At 43.3% G+C, this 27,555-nt stretch overlaps 1 protein-coding gene across 1 annotated transcript in view; it reads right to left on the bottom strand.

The window, feature by feature from the left end:
* The window catches only part of LOC126292191 (fasciculation and elongation protein zeta-2), a 358,256-nt gene that overhangs the window by 18,784 nt on the left and 311,917 nt on the right, over positions 1–27,555 (bottom strand). The window contains exons 5-7 of the mRNA XM_049986034.1: positions 11,856–12,106; positions 6,722–6,797; positions 1,890–1,955 (exon numbers count right to left, since the gene is read on the bottom strand). Coding sequence (XP_049841991.1) covers positions 1,890–1,955; positions 6,722–6,797; positions 11,856–12,106 — 393 coding nt within the window. The remainder of the gene's footprint in view (positions 1–1,889; positions 1,956–6,721; positions 6,798–11,855; positions 12,107–27,555) is intronic.

Genomic DNA, 27,555 nt, shown 5'->3' with positions numbered 1-27,555 from the left:
TCGTATGATAAATGTCTGTGGTTTAACTGAGCTACATTCGAAAATAATTTTCCCGCATGTATTTATGCTAAAAATACACCAGCGAAAAAAAATGAACTTAACTAGCAAGAAACAAAGACCAGATAGTATTGGATGTCACCAAAAGGAAATCAAGTAGAGAAAAAGACTAATAATGTATGGAAAGTTCTGGTTGAGAATTACGAATTATTTAGGAATAAAGGAGCTGACTCATCAAAAGGCAGAAGCACTGCATCTTCGGCAGGTACACAAACAGAAGGTACAGAGCGTGGCTAGCTTTTGGAATGCACTTCCTTTTTTTTAAGCTTGTAAGAGAAACACACACACACACACACACACACACACACCTGTCTCCCCACATTAAGTTCTGGCGACTGCCAGCACTTTCCTGGCCCAGACTGAATGTACTGGGATGAGGCGGGGTTGGGTGGAGGGGAGGGGAGGGGCGGGGTGAGAGAGGAGTTGGAGGGAAGGGTTCAGCGGCTCTTGGGAGAGTGGGGAGCTGTCTGTGGGCTAGCTAGGGTTGCAGGTAGACAGGGTTGGTGGCAGACAGCTGGTCACGCAATTTCATGGCCTAGCTGTGAGATAACAGCACATAACTAGCTGATGTGGGCACACAAATTGGGTGGAGGTGAAGGTTGTGCTGTAAGGATAGGTGCCATCTGCGCAACTCAGAAATGCTAGTGGTTTTGGTAAGGAAGAACCAGATGGCATGGGTTGTGAAGCATCCACTGAAATCTCACACACTGTGTTCTGCTGCACATTGTGCTACTGGACTGTCCACCTTGTTTTTGGCAACGGTTTGGCAGTGGCCACTCATTCTAGTTGACAGTCATACCAATGTAAAATGCTGTGCAGTGTTTGCAGCAGAGCTGGTATCTAATATGGGTGCTTTCACAGGTGTCCTCGCCTCTGATGGCAGTAGAATGAGCATGTGATGGCACTGGAGCAGGTGCTGCTGGATGGCTGGATTGGGCAGGTATTGTATATGGGACTTCCACAGGGGTATGATCCCTGTCACAGGGGATTGAGGGTGGGAGCTGTAGGGATGGACTAGAATGTTGTGAGGTTGGGTGGGCAGCGGAACACCAGTTTGGGAAGGGTTGGAAGTATCTTGGGTAGGATGTCCCTCATTTCAGGGCACAATGACAGATAATGAAAAAAATGATGTGGTTCAGTCATTCCAGCCCGGGGTTGTTGTAACTGCGACCAGGACGGTCGCGGGGTGGCAATGACGGAAGGCACGGCGGGACCCGCGAACAACACAACGGGAGAGGACGGACACGACCAACGAAGGACAGAATGAATACAACAAGTCCGAACAACAGAGTCACAAGGAAACAAACACGTCCACTCGTACACTAACCAGGAATTAGGCAGTCTAGCGCAAAGCGAGGTGTAAACCGACGTAAGTGAGATTAGACTGACTGGCTGAGCGAGAGGCCGGCGCTTAAGTACGCTATCGGGGGCACCGCTATTGGACACTGTTCCACTGTGGCGGCCTCACACTAAAAGCGGGCCAGGAGGCACGCGCCGCCACAGCTTACGGCGCGATGGTGCAGACACCTCTATGGGTCTTCGACGTCCATGACGACTGGAGTGGATTCAAATTCCGCGGCGCGCGGTACCATAGGAGTGGTATTGGGTAACAAGGGGGCTGCTTCTTTGTGGGTGATTCTTGGGATCGATCTGAGGATCAGGCGTGTCTGAGGATACGGCACGGGAGATCAGTTCACGACCTAGTACGTATCGATGATGCAGAGCTTCTGCCTTTTGGTGAGTTGTCTCCTTTATTCCTAAACAATAGAGAAAAAGACTAGATACAGACATATGTTGTTATCAACTTGTACCAAAACAGAGAGCAGCTTTACCTTTCAGAATGTAGTCCGTGAGCAGAGTAGGAACCGTTGGGCTGTCCTCATTTATAGCCTTCAGGACTGAAAGTAAAAAAGAAGCATAAAATTATATATGGTGACAGGTACTTGAGTTGTGCAACTTTTGACATGTTAACAGTCACATCAAGAAAGTAAATCACTGTTGTCTTGCAGTATAGAATGTAGAAAAAAGTCTTCGAAGTCAAAGTACTTCATTACAACCCCCCTCCCCTCTCCTTCACAATACACATTCTCTGAAGGGGTAGTCTTAAAATTTTAACCATCAACTCAAAGAAATAAAATTATATTGTTAAGTCTTTGTCTCTTTGCAGGTACGCACTTGGTACTGAGTGGAATGTCTGCTACTTAGGACCATAGCATGCTGCTAGAGAAGACAAAATAAAATCCAGTAACCACTGATAAAGCAGTGTGTCATACAGTAATTTGTTTACAGGACCAGTGAAAATGTTGCAGCTGGGTGAGGCCACTTTAGACCGCTAAAGAAGTAAACTGGATCAGTTTGTGCTAGCAGAAATACTTTCAATGCCGCTAAAAGCAAGTTACCGCAGTGTACTCCACCTTATGCACAGGCTCGGCAGTTTTGTTTTGGCTCCTCTAGTGGTGTGCTGTCATGCTGTGGTGCGGGGATATGTGTGTCCCAGGATTGTGGACATGTACATACAAACAAACAATGGAAACTTGCTGGCAGATTAAAACTGTGTACCGGAGCAGAAACTCAAGCCGGAACCTTTGCTTTTCGCAGGCAAGTTCTCTACCGACTGAGCTACCGGAGCACAACACACGACCCACCCTCACAGCTGATTAGGAACCGTTCTCCATTCCTGTCACTGCTATTCATTTCAGTATAGCTGCTGCATCTCTTATCGCTGATGACCTGACTTATATACTCTTATCTAGGACAGCCCCTGTGGTTCATACCTAAGCTATTCCTTCAACAACAGTTTTCAGCAACAACTTGTGCTGTAATATGTACCGCTTGTCTGATGTAACTTTTATTTTTTCCACATTTAGTGCAAGCAGCCACCCATTATACCAAACAAAAAGTCTATCAAAGTCATCCTGTATCCTCCTGTAGTTGTTCAAAGACAAACACTTTTCCCTAAACTATAGCATCGGCAGCAATCAGTCGCAAGTTGCTGCTCACTCTGTCTGTCTTGTCTTGTAGTGTATGTACGTGGAGAACAAGAGTGGTCGTATCCCAGTTTCCTGAGGCACTCCTGTCGATACGCTTGTCTCCAGTGAACACTTACCATACGGGACAACATGCTGGGTTCTAGTACTTAAAAAGTCTTCGTGTCACTCACATATCTGAGTGCCCTTCAAGTCATTATTTTATTTTTCCTTGTTGTTGTTGCAAATTTTCATTCCGTACTCGACCAATTCAACTGATCGACAATTTTCCGAAACACTATACTCTAAAACTTCGAATCATTTCACTTCTGTCTTCTCCCACTGTGCATGTTCCAAATCCATTGAGAGCTGTGCATAAAATGTGACTTTTATGAACATTCTCCCGTCATCGGGTTCACCGGTAGTTGCCGTGTTTCTTGACTTCTGCAAGGCGTTCGATACAGTTCCCCTCAGTCATTTAATGAACAATATCAGACCAATTGTGTGATTGGATTCAGGAGTTCCTAGATAACAGAACGGAGCATGTCATTCTCAATGGAGAGAAGTCTTCCGAAGTAAGAGTGATTTCAGATGTGCCGCAGGGGAGTGTCATAGGACCGTTGCTATTCACAATATACATAAATGACCTGGTGGATGACATCGGAAGTTCACTGAGGCTTTTTGCAAATGATGCTGTAGTGTATCGAGAGGTTGCAACAATGGAAAATTGTACTGAAATGCAGGAGGATCTGCAGCAAATTGATGCATGGTGCAGGGAATGGCAATTGAATCTCAATGTAGACAAGTGTAATGCGCTGCGAATACATAGAAAGATAGATCCCTTATCATTTAGCTACCAAATAGCAGGTCAGCAACTGGAAGCAGTTAATTCCATAAATTATCTGGGAGTACGCATTAGGAGTGATTTAAAATGGAACGATCATATAAAGTTGATCATCGGTAAAGTAGATACCAGACTGAGATTCATTGGAAGAATCCTAAGGAAATGTAATCCGAATACAAAGGAAGTAGGTTATAGTACGCTTGTTCGCCCACTGCTTGAATACTGCTCAGCAGTGTGGGATCCGTACCATATAGGGTTGATAGAAGAGATAGAGAAGATCCAACGGAGAGCAGCGCGCTTCGTTACACAATCATTTAGTAATCGCGAAAGCGTTACGTAGATGATAGATAAACTCCAGTGGAAGACTCTGCAGGAGAGACGCTCAGTAGCTCGGTACGGGCTTTTGTTAAAGTTTCGAGAACATACCTGCACCGAAGAGTCAAGCAGTATATTCCTCCCTCCTACGTATATCTCGCTAAGAGACCATGAGGATAAACTCAGAGAGATTAGAGCCCACACAGAAGCATACCGACAATCCTTTTTTCCACGAACAATACGAGACTGGAATAGAAGGGAGAACCGATAGAGGTACTCAGGGTACCCTCCGCCACACACCGTCAGGTGGCGTGCGGAGTATGGACATAGATGTAGATGAGATCAAGGCTGTAATATGTACCGCTTGTCTGATGTAACTTTTATTTTTTCCACATTTAGTGCAAGCAGCCACCCATTATACCAAACAAAAAGTCTATCAAAGTCATCCTGTATCCTCCTGTAGAATCCTGTAGAATCATGTTAACATCTCTCACTACAGTTTGTTGAGAAGTGCCGTGAAACTTTACTACTGACCAAACAAATCCATGATGAGTTGTGCCACACTTCTTTTCTGCTCATCCGATTCGTTAAAGGTGCCAGAACAATGAATTATATTCAAACAATTATCAAAGTACGTTTTTGTGTGTAACTTCATGTGTGATTTACGTCTCCTTAAAATTCTTCTGAAACACCTGAATTTGGCTCTTCCCATGCAGTGGATAGAGTCCTGTGGCCCTTCCAACTTAATCACTCCCAACAGGTACTCGTACATACTTGAAGGTCATGACTGATCCCAGTGCCTGATTACTGACCGCACTGTCAAACAGCACGAGAGGGTGCCCAAAAGTAATTGGAATTTCTTTATAAAAGGCATGTACGTAATTTTTATACAGCTTTTATATCCTTGAATGTACTCTTCATTAGTACAAGTGCAGATGTCCAAACCTACATTCCATTGTTGGAAACAACTTCCTCCGTGATACCTACTAAAAATGTCACGTCGTAATGTTTTATGTTGTTGACATTGATCAAATGCTTTCCTTTCCAGACTCTTTTCATGTTAAGGAGCAGGAAGACGACTGAGGGAGCTAAATGTGGTGAATAAGACACGTGGCTCAAGATAGTTGTCTTCATTGACGCAAAAAACTGGCAAACAGTGAGAGTCCTATGGACGGAGACATTATAATGTTGCAGCAACCACTCCTCAAAGCCGGACTCCTGCGCAACCTTTTCATAATGTCCAAATAAAATAGTTTGTTTAGTGCTTGCCTTTGAGAGTAAAATTTGAGTGTGCAATCCCTGTGATCTGAAAAAAATAAAATAAAAAAAGGGCCAGATCAGAATTGTCTTGATATTTGATCATTTCACTTGATGAGCTCTTTTTGGACGAGGAAAGCCACGGGACTGCCATTGACTTGATTATTGTTTACTTTCTGGATCATACCCATAGCACCACGATCCATTGGATCCACTGACTGTGACAGTTTTGTTGAAATAATTAGGATAGTCTTCAAATGTGTCATTCATTTGAAGATAAGCTTTTGATTGACAGTGAGAAGTCTGTACACAAACTTTACTGCCGCTCTTCCCAAATCAAGGTTCAAACCGCACTGAATTGTGCTCCAGAATAACCCAGTTAGGTCTTCATGATGATATGTAGATTGTCCTCAGTTGATCTTCGCTAATGGGATTACAGGTTTTGGCACTCTGTACCTCAGTTTTGGCAGACTAGGGCTGATCTTTTGCAGCCATTTCCCCTTTTTTATAACGAGAAAACCATTTATACACGAGTTTTACTAAACCACTCTCATCATTGTCAGCTGATGTTGCTTGGCTGGCAGACTTAGGAGAGGTCCTGCAACAGCCTCCTACTGGTACTACAACTACACGGTGCAGAGCATTAAGATTCCAGTTATTTTTTAGTTCCTTTTTGCGTCAGATGTTTTTCTCCAGTTATTCTCGTTAAACTTTTTTAGAGACAGCTGTCACTCTTTGCAACAGGTGCTGATCATCTGCATGTCACTTTGCATTTTGCATCAAGTTTCTATTGCAAATCACCTCCCTGTATATATCTGCATCCATCCCAACAGCTTCACAGGGCTACTGACATTATCCATCTGGTCATTTACATATACCACGGAAAACAGCGATCTTGTCAGACGACCTGAAGTACGCAAGATGCAGCCTTTGCTTCTGACAGTGCTTACCCGTTAAGAACAACATACCAAGTTCTGTGTCCAGTCCAGTTGCACATATGTTTGGATATTTCATAAGTATTTTGCTTACTGGGCTCTGTTGGATACTGTATCTGAGGCCAACCACTGAACTGTTGTCTCCTATCTTTTGATGTCGTGGATGATCAGAGGAAGCTGTGTGTCACATTATCTGTGCTTGTGGAAAGCACAGTGCTTCCTAGTTTGTAGTCTTTCTGCACCCAGAAAAATCATCACAAGTGAGTACAGTATATGTTTCCCAATTTCTACTCTGTATGCTATGAGATAGTTGTAATGAAGTCACTACACTGTATAGTACTACTTACTTTTTATAAGCACTTGTAGAGCTTGATTGTCTGGAGGTCCACTGCCTAAGTGATATGGGATGACTGTTGTCAGGTACTGAAACACAAAATTACAAGATATTATTTCACTGCTACCATGCTGAGAAAAATCCTTGGCCTTACACACAGAAGCCTTAGTTTTGTTTTCTAAAGCAACCAAGGCTCTTACCCAACATGTTATCAGTTACATACCAAATGTGATCTACTGTCTTGCAAGTTTCAGATCAATTGAGTTGCCTTAACACTAATGTAAGGCTGATGGTTGAACATCTACCAGAAGCCAACTCAGAAGCAGTGGGATTTCTACATTTGACTGCCAACACATGTTCTCTCTGATAGTGTTTGTGGTCGAAAATGAAGGTAAATATAACACGAATTGCATAATTCTGATCACATTACAAGAAGTAACAATAATATACTTGTAGATGCAGCCTTTGCCCCTACTGTTCAACCTATACATCGAAAAGGTAATGACAGAAATAAATGAAAGGCTTAGAACTGGGAATAAGATTCAATGATAAGATTCATTGATGGCACTGGTATCCTCAGTTGAAAGTGAGGAAGGTTTGCAGGACTTATTGATTGAATGAACATTCTAATCAGCCCACACTGAGAACAGAGAATAAATCTAAGAAAGATGAAAGTAATGGGTAGTAACAGAGGGATTAGTGATAAAACTTGCATTAAAACTGGGGACCATAATGCAGATTATGTGAAAAGAGTATGTTACCTTGAAAGCAAAAAAATTTATGATGGACAAAGCGAGGAGGACATAAAAAGCAGACTAGGCATTCCTGACCAAAAGAAATCTTCTAGTGTCAGATATAGCTTTAATGTGAGAAATGCTTTGAGAATGCACATTTATAGCATGGAATTTGTGGAAGTGTTACGGACTGTGGGAAAACTGGAAAATAAGACAATCGAAATATTTGCAATCTGGTACTATACAACAACTTTCAAAATTGGAGGATGGATGAGGTAAGAGATGAGGAGGTTCTCTGTAAAATTGGTGAAGAGAGGAAAGGAAAACACTGACTAGAAGAAGGCACAGGAAGCAGGGACATGGTTAAGACAACAGAGAACAGCTTCCACGGTACTCGAGGGAATGCTAGAGGGCAAAAACTGTAGGGGAAGACAGAGGTTGGAATATATCCAGGAAATAAGAGACTGACGAGAGAGGAATTTGTGGCAGGCCACATCAGACTGGTCATAAAACTGATGACAAAAGGAAAGAAAGAAAAAATAGATTATGAATCTCTTACAACCTGGCGCCAAAGTCGTAAACTGGTTGCTGGTAGTCAAGAGGCAGGAAACTGGACTTTACTGCGCTTTTTGGAGTAACAGGTATGGGGTCAGCAGACAATGGAGTTGCACTTCTGTCTTAGTGGTAGCAACGCGTGGATTGGTGTCTGCACTTGAGGTGGGGAGCACATGACAAGTTATTGGAGGTGTCCAAACACACTTTCTACCATCCCGGAGTGTCGGTGTGGTGATGCAAGATCTTACATAGTTTCTCTTGGGTACTATAACAGCCTCAAGGTATGCCTGAGAGGTCCTGTAACCATTGTGTCATCCTTCCCGAACAGCCACCCCTAGTGTCTAATTTAACGGGACAGTGCTCGCCTTGCAAGCACTTCAAGCTGTGGGTACTCTGCCATGGCCAGCGGCACAGGCAGACCTCTGCTCAATTGAAAGTGTCTGTGGTGTTTTGTAACGTGTAATTGTGACCTCCGCCTGTAGCAACCGATTTCGAGGAAATGGATGCTCAGGTGCAGGCTACAAAGGACAGACTATTGCTGTATGTGGTGTGAGACCATTGCAGCCACATGTTGCAATGCCTGGATGTGTGCAATCTATGACACGGTAACCCACTGTGACACTTACTTGCACGCTGTTTGCAGCACAGTAAATGCTGCTACTACAAGGGGCATTCGATAAGTAATGCGACATTTTTTTTCTGGAAGCAGGTCGGTTTCATTTGGGATCATAATAGACAATATTATTCCTCATTCTTTTGGCTACAAAACCCTACGTTCAATATAATCCCCATTCAGTGTGGCCCCCATATCGTTGCACGGTACCACTCTTTTGGTCAACATCAGAGCTGACGTCTCGCTGCATCGATAACCTTCCCATCCTCCACATACGTTCCCCGCAAAGTGCATCCTTTATTGGGCCAAACAAATGGAAACCGGAAGGTACGAGATCTGGGCTGTGAGATGGACGAGGAAGAACAGTCAAAGAAGACCGACAGAGACGTCCAGTCGTGCAGCGAGGTGTTCGATTGTGATCCTTCTGTCACAACAAATGAGAGTGTCCACACGTTCCAGCATTGCAGGAGTCAACAGTTGCGTGCGGCCGGCCGGCACGCGGGAGATCGGACAGGTTCGCGCGATCTTGTTGCGACTGTGACAGACGACTCGCCCGACGACTCACCGTGCTTTTGTTCACTGCGAGGTCTCCATAGACATTCTGCAAGTGCTTAGGAATATCTGCGATGCTCTGGTTTTCCGCCAAAAGAAACTCGATGACGCCATTTTGAAGGGTACTTATAGCTCAGCCACGGATAGGAACTTCACGAAACTATAGGGGCTGAAGCGAAAACATTTCGCTATCTCCCACAACTAATTTCGAATATTTCCAACTGAAATCAGTCGAGAAAAAAATGATTTTCATTACTTATTGAACGCCCCTCGTAGAAAATCGAAAGTGGACTTTTAACATTATAAGAACCTAGAATTGCCGGGCAGTACCTGTCTTTGAAGTTAAAATCATCTGGGTTATTAGGCCGCGTCATGTTTCTTTTAAAATGTTCGACGTTTCGACCGCACTGCTGCTACAAAACTGTCAGAGACGAGCGTCGCGTCCACTTATAAAGGGGAAATTTTCTGGCGTTCGTGCTGGAGGAGTGATAGTATTGGTTAAAATACATGTAGCTACCATTGGTGGGCCACAGTCATAGGCTAATACAGAAGAAGGGGCGTTGGTAGCTCATCTCCTGTGGATACCATTGGCGGTCATCGTCATTGGATAGAAAGGCACTGTTCCATACTTATGCTGGAGAAGGGTTATTGGTTGAAATGCCTGCTACCGCTATTGGTTGGTCGTCATCAGTGGCTAGATTCGAAATGGACAGAGCAAGAGAGGGGGAATGTTTACCCAAAATATTATTGTCCGCCGAGGTGACTTGGAACGCGTTGTTTATGCCGCTCACACACCGCGGCCGCGAATTTACTTCCTTGATGGCGGAGAGCCACGATGCCGGAAGCCTATAGCCGTCGTCTGTATTGAAATTAGATGCATTCTTAGAAATTTCAACCGCTTCTCGGACCTTTCTTCTATAAATGTTTGTTTCTTTAGCCAGTACACGTACCTTATTAAAATCGATGTCAGAGACACAGTTCTCATGATGTTCCGCTACTGCCGATTTTGCACTTTGATTTAGCCGCATGTGCCGTTCGTGTTCCTTAACGCGTTCTTTAACAGTTCTTCCCGTTTCGCCTATATACACTTTGCCGCAGCCACATGGCACCTGATAGACCCTGCACTGTTGAGGCAATCAGTTGCATCCGTTTTCCGTCGGAAAAAAGTCTTTTATTTTGTTTTGACTAAAGAAAGGTGTCTGAATACCGTTTTTCTTTAAAATTCTGCTTATGCGGTCAGTGAGCCCAGAAACGAACGGTAGGGTGACGGAGTGAGAACTGTGGCTCTGACGTCGATTTTAATAAGGTACGTGTGGTGGCTAAAGAAACAAACATTTATAGAACAAAGGTCCGAGAAGCGGTTGAAATTTCTAAGAATGCATCTAATTTCAATAGAGAGAGGCTTCCGGCATCGTGGCTCCCCGCCATCAACGAAGTAAACACGCGGCCGCGGAGTGTGAGCGGTATAAACAACGCGCTGCAAGTCCCCTCGGCGGACAATAATATTTTGTGTAAACATTCCCCCTCTCTTGCTCTGTCCATTTCGAATCTAGCCACTGGTGATGACCAACCAATAGCGGTAGCAGGCATTTCAACCAATAACCCTTCTCCAGCATAAGTGTGGAACAGTGCCTTTCTATCCAATGACGATGACCGCCAATGGTATCCGTAGGAGATGAGCTACCAACGCCCCTTCTTCTGTATTAGCCTATGACTATGGCCCACCAGTGGTAGCTACATGTAATTTAACCAACACTATCACTTCTCCAGCACGAACGCCAGAAAATTCCCCCTTTGTAAGTGGACGCGACACTCGTCTCTGATCTCCTCCTCCCTGATCATGCCCTCCTTCCCTCCATCTAGCCCTCCTACCAACTTTGATCCTCCCCTCCCCCTTCCTGTGTTTTCCCTTTGGGCACCGTCCCTCCCTTCTCTCTACTTTTCCCTCCATCTCCCCTTCCTCCACACCTCTTCCCCTGGGCTTTCCCTACCCCCCCCCCTCCTCCCTTCCTTCCTGCCCCCTATCTCCCCTGCCCTTGGCATCTCTGCTCTCCCCTCTCCCACCTCCCTCCTCCTCTCTTGGCAGGTCCCCGGACTCGCACACGCTCACTGAACATTCGTGCGGCGGAGATCATCGTCTCGTGTTTCTGTGTGTGACGTCGTTCGTGCTCAAGTGTTCCAGTGTTATTCGTTTTGTGCTCCTCCGTTCGCGTGTGACAATTTTCGTGTCTGTGTGTGTCCACATGTCTGAACAAATTTTATCTTGCACTCTACCCCGTGAACGGCTTCATGTATTTTAAAAGTGTATGTCTCTGTTTATATATCCACCATATTTATTCTCTAATTGTCTTCATTTGTCTCTTTTGTATTCTCTGCTGCCAAAGAGCGGCGTACTATGCCGCTGATGGCCTGCCTGTAACAGGTTTAAAAATGACAATAGAGAAGAAGAAGAAAATCGTCTCTGACAGTGTTCTAGCAGCAGTGGACACCAAAAGTTCCTGAGGAGAATCCCAGCAGAGGGGTCGAAACGTCGAACATTTTAGAAGAAACATGACGCAGCCTAATAACCCAGAAGATTTTAACTTCAGTGACAACGGCCACGAAAGCCTGCAGATTTACATACTACCTGTCTTCAAGAATTGAAATTTCAAGTAGAGCAGAGAAAATGAGAGGTTGCGTCCTGTTGAGCTCACCTTAGGGTCGAGCCCGTTGGGCGTGCGGGTGGTGCCGTTGCGGCTGCCGCGCTTGCGCTCCACGTGGTACTGGCGCCGGCGGTTCTGCACGGCGAGCAGCAGCGAGATGAACGTGTTCTTCAGCTCCTTCTCGTACTCCAGCTCGTCGCGCAGCGCCAGCTCGGCGATCAGCGTCTCTGAGAACTCGCGGATCAGCACCTCCAGTTCGAGGTACAGCTCGTTCAGCTGCGACAGCCCGAGCGTCTTCAGTTCTGCAACATAAGAGATGCTTCTGTCAGTGGGGGTGGGGGGCAGAGTAAAGGCTGCGTGGATGTAAACGCAATTCTTCCATTGTGCGCATGACTGCAGAGGGCAACGCCTCGTGCCCTTATTTCGATGCACGATTTCGCGAGTGTTGTCTTTTTCACTTACGGGGGGAACAAGGCCGGCTTCCTCGATACTTTGCTCAGCGGAAGAGGGGTGAAAATAAGCGGACACGCATCTCGGCTTATCCGTAAATACTCGAACGTTTCCGAGAAAACGACGGACGAAGTTTTCGAGGTACCAGTTCGTAACTGTGTCTTTCAGCGAGTAAATAGTTCAACAGCAGCGGTGGCACAATGACTACCTTCAAGACTTCACAGTTTTGCACCCCGTGTTCGAAACCACGTTATTATTTTTATCTTTGTTTATCGCCAATCAACCCGTGTCCGCAGAAGATTAGGACACGTATGTTTCCAATGTATACTGAAATAACGTTGTCCTTATCCGCCTACTAATTGTATGTCACACGCATGAATAAAAAATAAATAAATAAATGAATGGTCAACGAATCAACGCACTTGTGCGGACGCACGTGCGTCATGATTCATGTTGACTATACACTCGATCTCCCTCCCCCCCCCCCCCCCCCCCCCCCCCGAGTCCCCTGGTCCCAAGGTCACCATGGCGCCTATGGCCGTGGTGCTGAGATAGATAGTTGACTTTTCAAGCCGGCTATCTGGGCAAGCACCAACGCCAGCAAAAGGTTGGCGACAGAAAGAAATCGCGCGTAATCGGTTACAGCCATTTGCGCCATGCAGTGACAGATGTTGCTGTTACGTATATAAATACAGAAACTAGTAACATATTTTTAGTCAGCACAGTGTCTTGGTTAAATGAGTATTTAAGCACGGGACAACATCGTTCAATACAGTACGGCGGAGGAACTTTATATCCAGGACCAGTGAACGATATTGAAATGGCGGAACAGGGAAACGTTTTTTATTGTTAATAGGAGTAATAGTATAAGGACAATATTTCGCAAAGATGCTAGAGATGAAATTAGGTATGGAGAAAATCTAGCATACGATGATTTAGACGAAGAAGTAGTTGAATTAGAAATGGAGCCAAGGCCAACAGAAGAGGTAAATAGTGGGTTGCGCCAGCGTCGTCCATATCAGTACGGCGAAGAAGGTCATACAGCAACATAAATTTGTTGAAATTCCTCGATTCGTGATCAACTGCAAACGTCAGTTTTCGGGAAAATGATCTGTTACGCGTGATTTGCTGCGAAATTATTGTCAACGCGTCAAAATTTCAGCAATGTTAACGACGTTTCTTTCCCGCGTGGCACTCATGCGAAGAAATGTCACTGTGGCAAATCCGTCTTTGCGCGATTGTCGAAGTGTGGGAATTTCTATGTTCCGAATGTTTCTACGATCGGATTCTTACGAAGGAATGCACCAAATCTCAATGAAGAATAAACATAGGAATAAAATATACGAATTAATATTAGAATCCCCCCCCCCACATGAACCATGGACCTTGCCGTTGGTGGGGAGGCTTGCGTGCCTCAGCGAACAGATAGCCGTACCGTAGGAGCAACCACAACGGAGGAGTATCTGTTGAGAGGCCAGACAAACGTGTGGTTCCTGAAGAGGGCATCAGCATTTTCAGTAGTTGCAGGGGCAACAGTCTGGATGACTGACTGATCTGGCCTTGTAACACTAACCAAAACGGCCTTGCTGTGCTGGTGCTGCAAACGGCTGAAAGCAAGGGGAAATTACGGCCGTAATTTTTCCCGAGGGCATGCAGCTTTACTGTATGGCTAATGATGCCGTCCTATTGGGTAAAATATTCCGGAGGTAAAATAGTCCCCCATTAGGATCTCCAGGCGGGGACTACTCAGGAGGACGTTGTTATCGAGAGAAAGAAAACTGGCATTCTACGGATCGGAGCGTGGAATGTCAGATCCCTTAATCCGGCAGGTAGGTTAGAAAATTTAGAAAGGGAAATGGATAGGTTAAAGTTAGATATAGTGGGAATTAGTGAAGTTCGGTGGCAGGAGGAACAAGAATTTTGGTCAGGTGAATACAGGGTTATAAATACAAAATCAAATAGGGGTAATGCAGGAATAGGTTTCATAATGAATAGGGAAATAGTAATGTGGGTGAGCTACTACAAACAGCATAGTGAACGCATTATTGTGGCCAAGATAGATACGAAGCCCACACCTACTACAGTAGTACAAGTTTATATGCCAACTAGCTCCGCAGATGATGAAGAGATGGATGAAATGTATGATAAGATAAAAGAAATTATCAGATAGTTAAGGGAGGCGAAAATTTAATATTCATGGGTGACTGGAATTCGATAGTAGGAAAAGAGAGAAAAGGAAACGTGGTAGGTGAATATGGATTGGGGGGAAGAAATGAAAGAGAAAGCCACCTGGTAGAATTTTGCACAGAGCATAACTTAATCATAGCTAACACTTGGTTCAAGAATCATGAAAGAAGGGTGTATACATGGAAGAAGTCTGGGGATACTGACAGGTTTCAAATAGATTATATAATGGTACGACAGAGATTTAGGAACCAGGTTTTAAATTGTAAGACATTTCCAGCGGCTGATGTGGACTCTGACCACAGTCTATTGATTATGAACTATAGATTTAAACTGAAGAAACTGCAAAAAGGTGGGAATTTAAGGAGATGGGACCTGGATAAACTGACTAAACCCGAGATTGTACAGAGTTTCAGCGAGAGCATAAGGGAACAATTGGCAGCAGTGGGGGAAAGAAATACAGTAGAAGAAGAATGGGTAGCTCTGAAGGATAAAGTAGTGAAGGCAGCAGAGGATCAAGTAGGTAAAAAGACGAGGGCTAGTAGAAATCCTTGGGTAACAGAAGAGATATTGAATTTAATTGATGAAAGGAGAAAATATAAAAACGCAGTAAATGAAGCAGGCAAAAAGGAATACAAACGTCTCAAAAATGAGATCGACAGGAAGTGCAAAATGGCTAAGCGGGGATGGCTAGAGGACAAATGTAGGGGTGTAGAGGCACATATCACTAGGAGTATGATAGATACTGCCTACAGGAAAATTAAAGAGAACTTTGGAGAGAAGAGAACCACCTGTATGAATATGGAGAGCTCAGATGGAAACACAGTTCGAAGCAAAGAAGGGAAAGCAGAAAGTTGGAAGGAGTATATAGAGGGTCTATACAAGGGCGATGTTCTGGAGGACAATATTATAGAAATGGAAGAGAATGTAGATGAAGATGAAGATATGATACTGCGTGAAAAGTTTGACAGAGCACTGAAAGACCTAAGTCGAAACAAGGCCCCGGGAGTAGACAACATTCCTTTAGAACTACGACAGCCTTGGGAGAGACAGGCCTTCAAGAAGAATACAATAATTCCAATCCCAAAGAAAGCAGGTGTCGACAGATGTGAAAATTACCGATCTATCAGTTTAATAAGCCAAGGATGCAAAACACTAACACGAATTCTTTACAGACGAATGGAAAAATTGGTAGAAGCCGACTTCGGGGAAGATCAGTTTGGATTTCGTAGAAATGTTGGAACACTTGAGGCAATACTGACCCTACGACTTATCTTACAAAATAGATTAAGGAAAGGCAAACCTATGTTTCTAGCATAGAAAGCTTTTGACAATGTTAACTGGAATACTCTCTTCCAAATTCTAAAGGTGACAGGGGGAAAATACAGGGAGCGAAAGGCTATTTACAATTTGTACAGAAACCAGATGGCAGTTATAAGAGTCGAGGGACATGAAAGGGAAGCAGTGGTTGGGAAGGGAGTGAGACAGAGTTGTATCTTATCCCCGATGTTATTCAAGCTGTATAATTTTGCACAGAGCATAACTTAATCATAGCTAACACTTGGTTCAAGAATCATGAAAGGAGGTTGTATACATGGAAGAACACTGGAGATACTAAAAGGTATCAGATAGATTATATAATGGTAAGTGGGAAGACAGAGATTTAGGAACCAGGTTTTAAATTGTAAGACATTTCCAGGGGCAGATGTGGACTCTGACCACAATCTGTTGGTTATGATCTCTAGATTAAAACTGAAGAAACTGCAAAAAGGTGGCAATTTAAGGAGATGGGACCTGGACAAACTAAACCAGAGGTTGTACAGAGTTTCACGGAGAGCATAAGGGAACAATTGACAGGAAAGGGGGAAAGAAATACAGTAGAAGAAGAATGGGTACCTCTGATGGATGAAGTAGTGAAGGCAGCAGACGATCGTGTAGGTAAAAAGACGAGGGCTGGTAGAAATCCTTGGGTAACAGAAGAAATATTGAAATTAATTGATGCGAGAATAAAGTAATGTAGTCGAATTAAATCGGATGATGCTGCGGGAATTAGATTAGGAAAGGAGACGCTTAAAGTAGTAAATGAGTTTTGCTATTTGGGGAGCAAAATAACTGATGATGGTCGAAGTAGAGAGGATATAAAATGTAGACTGGTAATGGCAAGGAAAGCGTTTCTGAAGAAGAGAAATTTGTTAACATCGAGTATAGATTAATGTGTAAGGAAGTCGTTTCTGTAAGTATTTGTATTCAGTGTAGCCATGTATGGAAGTGAAACATGGACAATAAATAATTTAGACAGGAAGAGAATAGAAGCTTTATAAATGTGGTGCTACAGAAGAATGCTGAAGATTAGATTTGTAGATCACATAAGTAATGAGGAGGTATTGAATAGAATTGGAAAAAAGAGAAATTTGTGGCACAGCTTGACTAGAAGAAGGGATCGGGTGGCAGGACATGTTCTGAGGCATCAAGGGATCGTCAGTTTAGTATTGGAGGGCAGCGTGGAGGGTAAAAATCGTAGAGTGAGACGACGAAATGAATACAGTAAACAGATTCAGAAAGATGTAGGTTGCAGTAGGTACTGGGAGATGAAGAGGCTTGCACAGGATAGAGTAGCATGGAGAGATGCATCAAACCAGTCTCAGGACTGAAGACCACAACAACAACATGCGATAGTACCGTCATCTGCAAATGTGCACATCGCTATACCATCACCGTTGTCACGTCCGTGTATACTGTATTCGAAGATTATGAATTACCTCGATGGTCTACTGCCACAGAGGCAGCACGGAATCAGAAAATATCGTGCTTGTCAGATACAGCTGAATCTTTATTCGCAGATAGTAAAGATTGCTATCGACAGGACATACAAAATTGATTCCATAGTACTAGATGTCAAGAAGGCTTTGACACCGTTCCTCACAAGTCTCTGGACTGAAGGCCACAACAACAACAATATTAGAATGAAATAACACTATGAAAATTTAAAAAAAACTGTTAACGCCTTAAAATACAACACACATATATGTTATATACTAAATGTGACAGTTATTTGTGAAACATAGTTGGAATTTTACAATTACTATAACGCCCCTGTATCTCATAACTGAATGAGAAACATTCTTTTAATATTGTCCTACGGACATGGGTAGGAGGTAAATAAAAAAATAAATAAAACAGTAACAGATCGACTTGGTACTAAATGGTAACCCGGACAATAGTGGCCAACTCCAAGTTGCATTACAGTTTCTACATGCAGCGGACAGTTTCAACTGCAAGGGATACGATTCAACGGATGAATAAAACGGACATACAGGCCTAACGCCATGGCACCCGAATGGCAAACAGTTTCCAAGAGCAAAGTGATACGCAGCACTGTGGATCAAGGCACGCACAATTTTTTGGAGTTGAGTTAACAGACAAATATTCATCGGATGAACATGAGAAAGCAACTCATCATCCAAACTACAAAATCACACACCGGTACGAGAATTTTCTTAAGATTACAATACAGGGTGATTCAAAAAGAATACCACAACTTTAGGAATTTAAAACTCTGCAACGACAAAAGGCAGAGCTAAGCACTATATGTCGGCGAATTAAGGGAGCTATAAAGTTTCATTTAGTTGTACATTTGTTCGCTTGAGGCGCTGTTGACTCGGCGTCAGCGTCAGTTGATGCTAAGATGGCGACCGCTCAACAGAAAGCTTTTTGTGTTATTGATTACGGCAGAAGTGAATCGACGACAGTTGTTCAGCGTGCATTTCGACTGAAGTATGGTTTTAAACCTCCTGATAGGTGGTGTATTAAACGTTGGTATAAACAGTTTACAGAGAATGGGTGTTTGTGCAAACGGAAAAGTTCTGGACGGCCGAGAACGAGTGATGAAAATGTAGCACGCATCCAGCAAGCATTTATTCGCAGGCCAGGAAAATCGACTCGCAGAGCTAGCAGACAGCTGCAAATTCCACAAGCAACTGTATGGAGAGTCCTACGAAAAAGGTTAGTTATGAAACCTTAATGTCTGAAATTGGTTCAAGCACTGTCTGCAGTTGATAAGCCCGTGACAGAGCACTTCATCACTGGCCTCCAAGAAGCCCTGATCTTACCCCCTGCGAGTTTTTCTTATGGGGGTATGTTAAGGATATTGTATTTCGGCCACCTCTCCTAGCCACCATTGATGATTTGAAACGAGAAATAACAGCACCTATCCAAACTGTTACGCCTGATACGCTACAGAGGGTGTGGAACGAGATGGAGTATCGGGTTGATATTGCTCGAGTGTCTGGAGGGGGCCATATTGAACATCTCTGAACTTGTTTTTGAGTGAAAAAAAACCTTTTTAAATACTCTTTGTAATTATGTATAGCAGAAGGTTATATTATGTTTCTTTCATTAAATACACATTTTTAAAGTTGTGGTATTCTTTTTGAATCACCCTGTATATAAAGTTTATGACAATATTTTAACACAAAAGCTTTTGTAAAAGTTAGTGTATCATCTTAAATGAGTTTCTTATAACATATGTACCAAGTGCTAACATTCATCTGCGCACAAATCAGGGTATCGTTGTGCTGGAACTAAGTTTGTAATTACAGGCTATGGCTCTGAATTAATTTATGATCATGAAGTGTGTTTTGTTTATTTGTCCAAATACTCGTTATGCTGGTCAACAATGAGGACCGGTGTTCCGGCCAGCCTGGACGTGGCTTTTAGGTGGTTTCGCACGTCCAACTGGGCGAATACCGGGCTTGTATCCACGCCCCACCTCAGTTGCACGATTCACAAACATTTCGAGCACATTCTCACACAGACAGGTGGAGTAGAGAAAAGTATCCCAAAATGACATAGAAGCGCAAAATGACATAGTTGTTTCTTTTTTTTAACTTGGCGGCTGACAGGATAGTAGTATCTGGTGTACTTCATTGCCTCTGGTGGTTACAAGCCATTAATCTTTGTCTACACCCATTTGGTGACGTGAGGCGTGGGAAACCATTTTCGAAGGCAACAGAACAAACATTTCTGTTAGTAGACTTCTAAAATTGTACAGTGTTGATTATTTGTGTGAAAGATTTATTATCAGGAGGATCTCTTATAATGGTAAATCTTTAAATCTATAGAAATATTTTGATTGTGTCTTTGTTAGTTGTCGCAATTAAGACCAAATATTATGCTTGTGTTGAAGAGGGCATGGTGACACAGGACTATGCAGTCCTTGCATTGCTCCATCACATACCTTATCGACTGATGAAATGTAATGTGTCTGGTTATAAAAAGTCTATCAGAAATTAAAACAGTAACTAGCAACAACAAATACTATTCTATGACTCTGGAAATAATTTGCCATAAATTATAGTATATTTCACTAACAGATATTTTTAATTTGTTAGGATTACATTACCAACGCTTAATATTAAGGTACAGCACACACAAAGAGGCGCCAAAGTAACTGGTACAGGTATTCAAATACAGACATATGTAAACAGGCAGAATACGGCGCTGCGGTCGGCAGCGCCTATATATGACAAGGGTCTGACGCAGTTGTTATATCCGTTACTGTTGCTACAATGGCAGGTTATGAAGATTTTAGTGAGTTTGAACGTGATGTTATTGTCGCCGCACGAAGATGGAACACAGCGTTTCCGAGATAGCGATGAAGTGGGGATTTCCCCGTACGATCATTTCACATGTGTAAAACATCAAATCTTCGACATCACTGCGACCGGAAAAAGATCTTGCAAGAACGGGATCAACGACGATTGAAGAGAATCGTTCAACGTGATAGAAGTGCAACCCTTCCGCAAATTGGTGCAAATTTCAATGCTTGGCCATAAACAAGTGTCAACGTGCGAACCATTCAACGAAATATCTTTTGGAGCCGTAGGCTCACTCGTTTACCCTTGATGGTTGCAGGATACCAAGCTTTACGTCTCGCCTGGCCCCGTCAACACTGACATTAGACTGTTGATGACTAGAAACGTGTTGCCTGGTTGGACGAGTCTCGTTTCAAATTTTATCGAGCGATTGGACGTGTACGGGTATGAGACAACCTCATGAATGCAATGACTCTGCATGTCACCAGGGGACTGTTGAAGCTGGTGGAGGCTCTGTAATGGTATGGGGCGTCTGCAGTTGGAGTGACATTTGACCCGATACGACTCTGACATGTGCGTAAGCATACCTCGATTCATGTCGAATGTGCGTTCCAACTAGCTTGGGCAATTCCAGCAGGACAGTGCGACACCTCATACGCCCAGAATTGCTACACAGTGGCAACAGAATCACTCTTCTGAGTTTAAACACTTCCGCTGGCCACCAAGCTCCCCAGACACGAACATTATTGAGCATATTTGGGACGCCTTGCAACGTGCTGTTCAGATAAGATTTCCACCCCCTCGTACTCTTACGGATTTATGGACAGCCCTGCAGGATTCATGGTGACGGTTCCCTCCAGCACTACTTCAGACATTAGTCGAGTCCATGCCACGTCGTGTTGCAGCACTTCTGCGTGTCCGCGGGGGCCCTACACCCTATTAGGCAGGTGTGCCAGTTTCTTTTGCTTTTCGGTTTATTTATACAATAATTATTCATATACTAACACCTTAGTGGTATAAATAAAGTAACAACTCTGCAAAGAGAGAAGATGTGTCATTATGCCCCTCTGGGTAGCCTAAAATTACTCGCTGACAACACTGTGGAAAGTGTAAATTCATAGCAAAACTAATTCTTTATGCATATGCTACTCTAGAAATCTCAGTCCAATGTAAAATTGCATTTAATTAACTGTAATTGACACGAAAAATTGGGAAAGGTAATTAACTTTATAGCATGTCGTTTTGGGTCCCATCCCCCTGCACAAAATCCATCCTGGGGATGGGGTTTGGCGACAGGAATGACGCTGGCTCACCCTCTAGCCTCTACATTGCCAAATCCGAGAAATTACACTCCGCGCCGTCGCCGTGAAAATGCAGGGTAAAGGCCAGGAAAAAGAAAGACTGCACTCGCCTCTGCAGTGGTCCCGATATCTTGCAGGGCAAGGTGCATGCTGAGTTTGACCCATACACCTTGGACCACCGTGACGTGTTATCTGTCGTCTTACATCAGCAACAAAAGGTATCTGTGACCCATCATACATGTACCACATACCACAATGTTGCGCTAGGTAATGTAGCCCTGACCGACCACGGTGGCCGTGCGGCTCTAGGCGCTGCAGTTCGGAACCGCGGGACTGCTATTGTCGCAGGTTCGAATCCTGCCTCGGGCATCGATGTGTGTGATGTCCTTAGGTTTGTTAGGTATAAGTAGTTCTAAGTTCTAGGGGACTGATGACCTAAGATGTTAAGTCCCATAGTGCTCAGAGCCATTTTTGTAGCCCTGAGGTGAAAATCGAGCCCAATTAGATAGGAACTTGAAAGAACAGTTTACGTTTGAAGTACAATTTGTATTTTATCAGAACTAGACGTATTCGTCTGGATGAAATTACCGCGATCGTTGTCTATAAAAAAGTGTCTCCAATTTGCTTTTCTTTATTCTGTGTGACTGGTTTCGGGCCAGCTGTCCATCTTCAGATTATTTGTTACAGTTACAGAGTAACCAGTCCAATGTGGATCTGAGAGTTCACTGTCATAACACTGAGTTATGATAGTTCCACATTGGACAGGTTACTCTAAAACTGTGCAAATATTCTAAAGATAGGCAGCTAGCCCGAAACCAGCCATACGGAAATAAAGGAAAGCGATGTCGAGACTGAATTCGGGCGCATTTTTACTTTTGCATTGACTACGTCAATACTTCATACTGAAGGCTGTGGGGTTGGTCACCTAGCAGAAGGTTTGTTTACTGGAGTGTTTTTCCTTCTGTTATCATATACTTTCACTCGTGTCAGTTTTCGCTATTAATTATAATCCACCCTGTATACCTAATGACGAAATTGTTCCACTTAAAGATTTAAAGATCTCAAGAATTACTTAAATCGAAATCAAGTTCTTCTTCTCTTTAGCAATGGATTAAGATTTTGAAATTTATAGTTTATCTATGTAGTATTTATTTAAGAGAAAAAGCACTTTGAGAATCAGTAGATTCATATGTATTATTACAGAGCATAGCAAGAGACGAAGGAAAAACAACTTCTCTCTGAGGGACTCGGGGGGAGTGTGGTGAAAACTGTTCTCGAACTGCCTTGGTTCCGTTATTTCTCTGGAATGAAAATAACTATTAACAGCAATGACAATGAGTTTATAAAATGATGAAACGATCTGCTATCTGTACAGATCTGGTGGGAACCTGGCGCCCTCTCGGCGATCAGTCGAACACGGATTTTGTAAGTCACGTCATTCGTAGGTGAATCGCATTTCCTTAGGATTCTAGTAAACACAAGAAATGAACAAACAGAAGCTATAATACTTACAGGCGTTAGACGAGGACGCAATCAGTCCCCCAACCCTATTCAACATCTTCACAGAACAGGCAATAAACCAGACCATAGATAACGTCGCGTGCGCATGACGTCACTTTACTGAAACCAAGCCGGCCGCTGTGACAGAGCGGTTCTAGGCACTTCAGTCCGGAACCGCGCTGCTGCTACGTCGCAGGCTTTAATCCTGCCTCGGGCATGCATGTGTGTGATGTCCTTAGGTTGGTTAGGTTTAAGTAGTTCTAAGTTCAAAGGGACTGATGACCTCAATGTTAAGTCCCATAGTGTTCAGAGCCATTTGAACCATTTACTGAAACCAATATCTACGTCACGTGACTCGGGGCACGAAGCCGAGCATGTCATTACGCATTTAAAGTGCACACTTTATGACATTTTTGTTACAGATCAAATGTTGTGCTTTTTACTAGATGCAGAAGTAAATACCTCCACATATGCTCAGATTAGTCTTGTTTTGTATACTACAGATTAGGTAAAGTGACGAAAATCTCAGTTGTGTAAGGGAATTACTTTAAAATACTTGCAGAAGTATTTCCATAAGTTGAACGTTGGGATGGATGTTGATCCCTGGATGTAAAACTTGGTGAATGACTAAGATTTTGAGACGGCGTATCGTTAATATCTAACTCACTACACCAGTATTATCCACTTTTTGTGATACAGTACGCTTCCTATCTTGATATCGTTTCGGTATCTGTACTGAATTAAGAAAAAGTCAGAAAACATACGTGCTTATTTTGTGTAAATACCTGACATTTTTCATATAACGAATTTCCTTTCTTACAAAGGCTTACTAAAGCATCTCACACTTATTCTTGTGGAATCGTTAGAAAACTAATGCTGCCTTCGAAATTGTTGTTTCGTCTTCCACTGCTATGGAAGTGGCTAACTACAAGAATTCACAATGCAAAAGAAAAAAAAAATCGTTAAGGAACAATCATCCTGTCGCTTGTTAAAAGAACTGTCAATACGTTTCAACGTGACAGCACGTAAAAACGATAACCGCTGGTTTACTATTAAGAATTTCGGAGGATCAGGTTAGCTGCACTACTACATGTGTAAGAGTAGTACTACAGTCCAATGAATTATTAAAATCAATGCTTGATTTCAGCTATAAACTGTAACTGTCAGTTCCACTTCACACGGCGCGTAACGACAGAAACTCGGCTTTCTGCCCAAGTCACGTGACTTAGATGTTGGTTTCAAGCGTTAACACGGCAGAGATCGGGACATGCACGGTCTATGTTCCGTATGGTCGATGCAATAAACGAATGCAAAGAAAAACGTACAGATACCCGAATACATGGAGACAGGAAACAGATGCTTAGATTTGTGGTTGACATAACTCTTTGATAGCTCCAGATGAAAAAAATCTTCAAAGAATCTTACAAGTTACGGACAAAGTACCAAGCGATCAGTGTAAAATGGAAATTAATTCGAAGAAGACGAAAATACTCTGAGAATAAGAAAAAACTAATAGATAAAACCAACAATCAGGAACTCTTGCAAATAATTGGCACAGGAAAGTCATTTAGGAGAACGACAGAGAGAATAAGACACGAGTGGATTGGTCACATAATACGACACAATCAGTTCCTCGCAAATGTTCTAGAAGGAACGTTACCAGAGAAGATAGCGCGACGAAAACAGCGACTGGCGTTTTTTTTTAAATGGCGTTATGTAGCAGTCTTTCATAATGCAGAAAGGAAAAGTTGCGTCAGACTAGTGCTACCTGGACATTTTACGGCTATGACTGCTCGCAAAGATTTGTCGTCAATAGCGAAAAGGACTGGTTGCAGTCAAGAATATGGGAAATGGTAAAGCAACTGTGAACGGGATACCTGCCTCACTTTTCAAACAGGTCGTCACCGATTGCATGCTTCCTTGCTTATAGACAACTAGCATGGCGGTTCCCCATCTGCAGGGGTGATAGAGATGTGGGCGACTGCTGAACTTGGCGCCCCGTTCGACTCATCTACCTCCTCCTTTCTCCGTGCCGTATTTCCCATACCTCTTGGGGTCGGCTCCCCTAGTCTTGTTACGCCACCCTGAGAGTATTCACGTCATTTCACAGTGCAATCCCATCGTTTTCAAGTCGTTGTTTAGGATTTCTAGCCAATGTATTCAGCCGGCTTTCAGAGCCTGTTTTTGTTTCTTTTCTATCGAGTGCTGTTCTTGTTATATGGTTAGTTTCACGGCGCACGAAATGCTTGTACCAGTGTAGGCCATTCTCTTGAAGCTATGTTTGCTACCTTAAACGAACCTCGGATGCCATTTTTACCCTGTCTGTTAGGACCAGTGCTCTGTGACACGGAGCAACCGTTGATACGGTTTGCCTATGGCCCAGCTTACTGAACCGTACATTAAAGCTGATCTTATTGCTCGTTTGTACGTAGTTCCTTTGATTTCGACAGGCATTTTCGCGTCGCTGATGAACCCTATTATCCAACCACCACGGTTTTCATAAGCATCTTTGTGCGTGGAAGCTGTGAATGTTATTACAAATCGGAGGCAGTTGAAATGATCAGTTAATGATGTAAGGGCATTGTCTAGATATAGCAGCCGCATAGAAATGGTGGTTGTTCTTGAACATTTGCAACACGCGTGTTCCGTTTTGATTCTACTTACACACAGCACTCTATGTTCTACCGCCGTCCATTAAGTTTGTCTGGAATTTCTGGACGAGATTCCATTAAAACAAAGCCTCAGCGTACGTAAGCATCGATGATGTTTGTTTCTATAGACGTACTGTGGCACAGCTCATAACGAGATTCAGAAGTAGTGGATTGATTCTTTGCGGACCCCCACCTCTTAGCTCGAATTCTTTGTCCTCTACCACTGAAAATATTTGATTAAGTGCTGAATGGTAAGTTCAGAAAAATTGTCACTGTAACACCCAACCAGAGCGGATACGTAAGAGCTGCAGCACCATTAGTGCAACCCATCTCACACACCTACTGACAGTGAAGCACAAGCAGAAACAGAAGAATGAACACATGAAATTTCTGGAAAAAAAATAAGCACTCGACCTTGTTCCGCATGAACTAATCCAGTGAGCTGTTCGCCCTCATTAAGTCTCAGAGGGCTGTGTAAGCTAGTTACAACTTCTGTATTGGAATGCCACTAATGTGGTCCAGAACCCCGCTGGAGTTTCTCGATCTCTTCGTGTCACTTTCTGTGATCACCAGGGATCGCCCTATCACAGCTAGTACCATCTTCTACAAGCATACAGCAACCGCTGACCTACAGACATCGGGTGGTGTGATCATAGCCCAAGAAAATGGTCGTGAACATCCGACATGGGCTAAGACCAACAGACTGGCAGAAGAATGAATATCTGGATGTGGCCCCGAAACTGATGGTGCTATCGGTATCAATGATCAAAACGTTCGTGAGACCAACCATTTTAAATACCTAGCATGTGGTGCCACTTCCTGTACCCAAAAGGTTAAACACAGTTTCGGTGAAGTGCATAGAAGTCACCGGAGACCTCTACCACTCAAATATAACCAACATCTAATGGCAAACTTTTATAAGGCCAAGGTATGCCCACAAACCATCAATAGGTCAAAATGCCGTTTAACGAAGCATAAGGAGAACGTGGAATAAGTAAAAGGAAACTCGTTTCCGCTGATACAGTCACGTAATCGGAAGGCAACACTACGCTGTGACAAAGTCAGCGTACGATCATGCGGAAGACTAACGAAGCGGTGGGTTAACAACATCAATAACTCAAGTATGTACAACGTTAGCGTAATGGAATGATAACGAACCGCCTGTTGTTGTTGTGGTCTTCAGTCCAGAGACTGGTTTGATGCAGCCCTCCATGCTACTCTGTCCTGTGCAAGATTCTTCGTCTCCCAGTACCTACTGCAGCCTACATCGTTCTGAATGTGTTTAGTGTATTCATCTCTTGATCTCCCTCTACGATTTTTACCCTCCACGCTGCCCTCCAGTACTAAATTGGTGATCCCTTAGAATATGCTCTACCAACCCATCCCTTCTCCTAGTCAAGTTGTGCCACAAACTCCTCTTTTCCCATATTCTATTCAATACCTCCTCATTAGTTATGTGATCTACCCACCTAATCTTCAGCATTCTTCTGTAGCACCACATTTCGAAAGCTTCTATTCTCTTCTTGTCTAAACTATTTATCGTCCACGTTTCACTTCCATTCGCGGCTACACTCCATACGAATACTTTCAGAAACGACTGCCTGACACCTAAATCTATACTCGATGTTAACAAATTTCTCTTCTTCAGAAACGCTTTCCTTGCCATTGTCAGTCTACATTTTATATCCTCTCTACTTCGACCATCATCAGTTATTTTGCTCCCCAAATAGCAAAACACCTTTACTGCTTTAAACGTCTCATTTCCTAATCTAATTCCCACAGCTTCACCCCATTTAATTCGAGTACATTCCATTCTTCTCGTTTTGTTTTGATGATATTCATCTCATATCCTCCTTTCAAGACACTGTCCATTCCGTTCAGCTGCTCTTCCAGATCCTTTGCTGTCTCTGACAATGTCATTGGCGAACCTCAAAGGTTTTATTTCTTCTCCATGGATTTTAATTCGAACTCCGAATTATTCTTTTGTTTCCTTTACTGCTTGCTCAATATACTGCTTGAATAACATCGGGGATAAGCTACCTACCTTTCTCAATCCCTTCCCAACCACTGC

This window comes from Schistocerca gregaria, chromosome 9 (assembly GCF_023897955.1).
Source record: "Schistocerca gregaria isolate iqSchGreg1 chromosome 9, iqSchGreg1.2, whole genome shotgun sequence".
In the NCBI taxonomy this organism is placed as follows: domain Eukaryota; kingdom Metazoa; phylum Arthropoda; class Insecta; order Orthoptera; family Acrididae; genus Schistocerca; species Schistocerca gregaria.
This window is presented reverse-complemented; position numbering and strand designations above follow the sequence as displayed.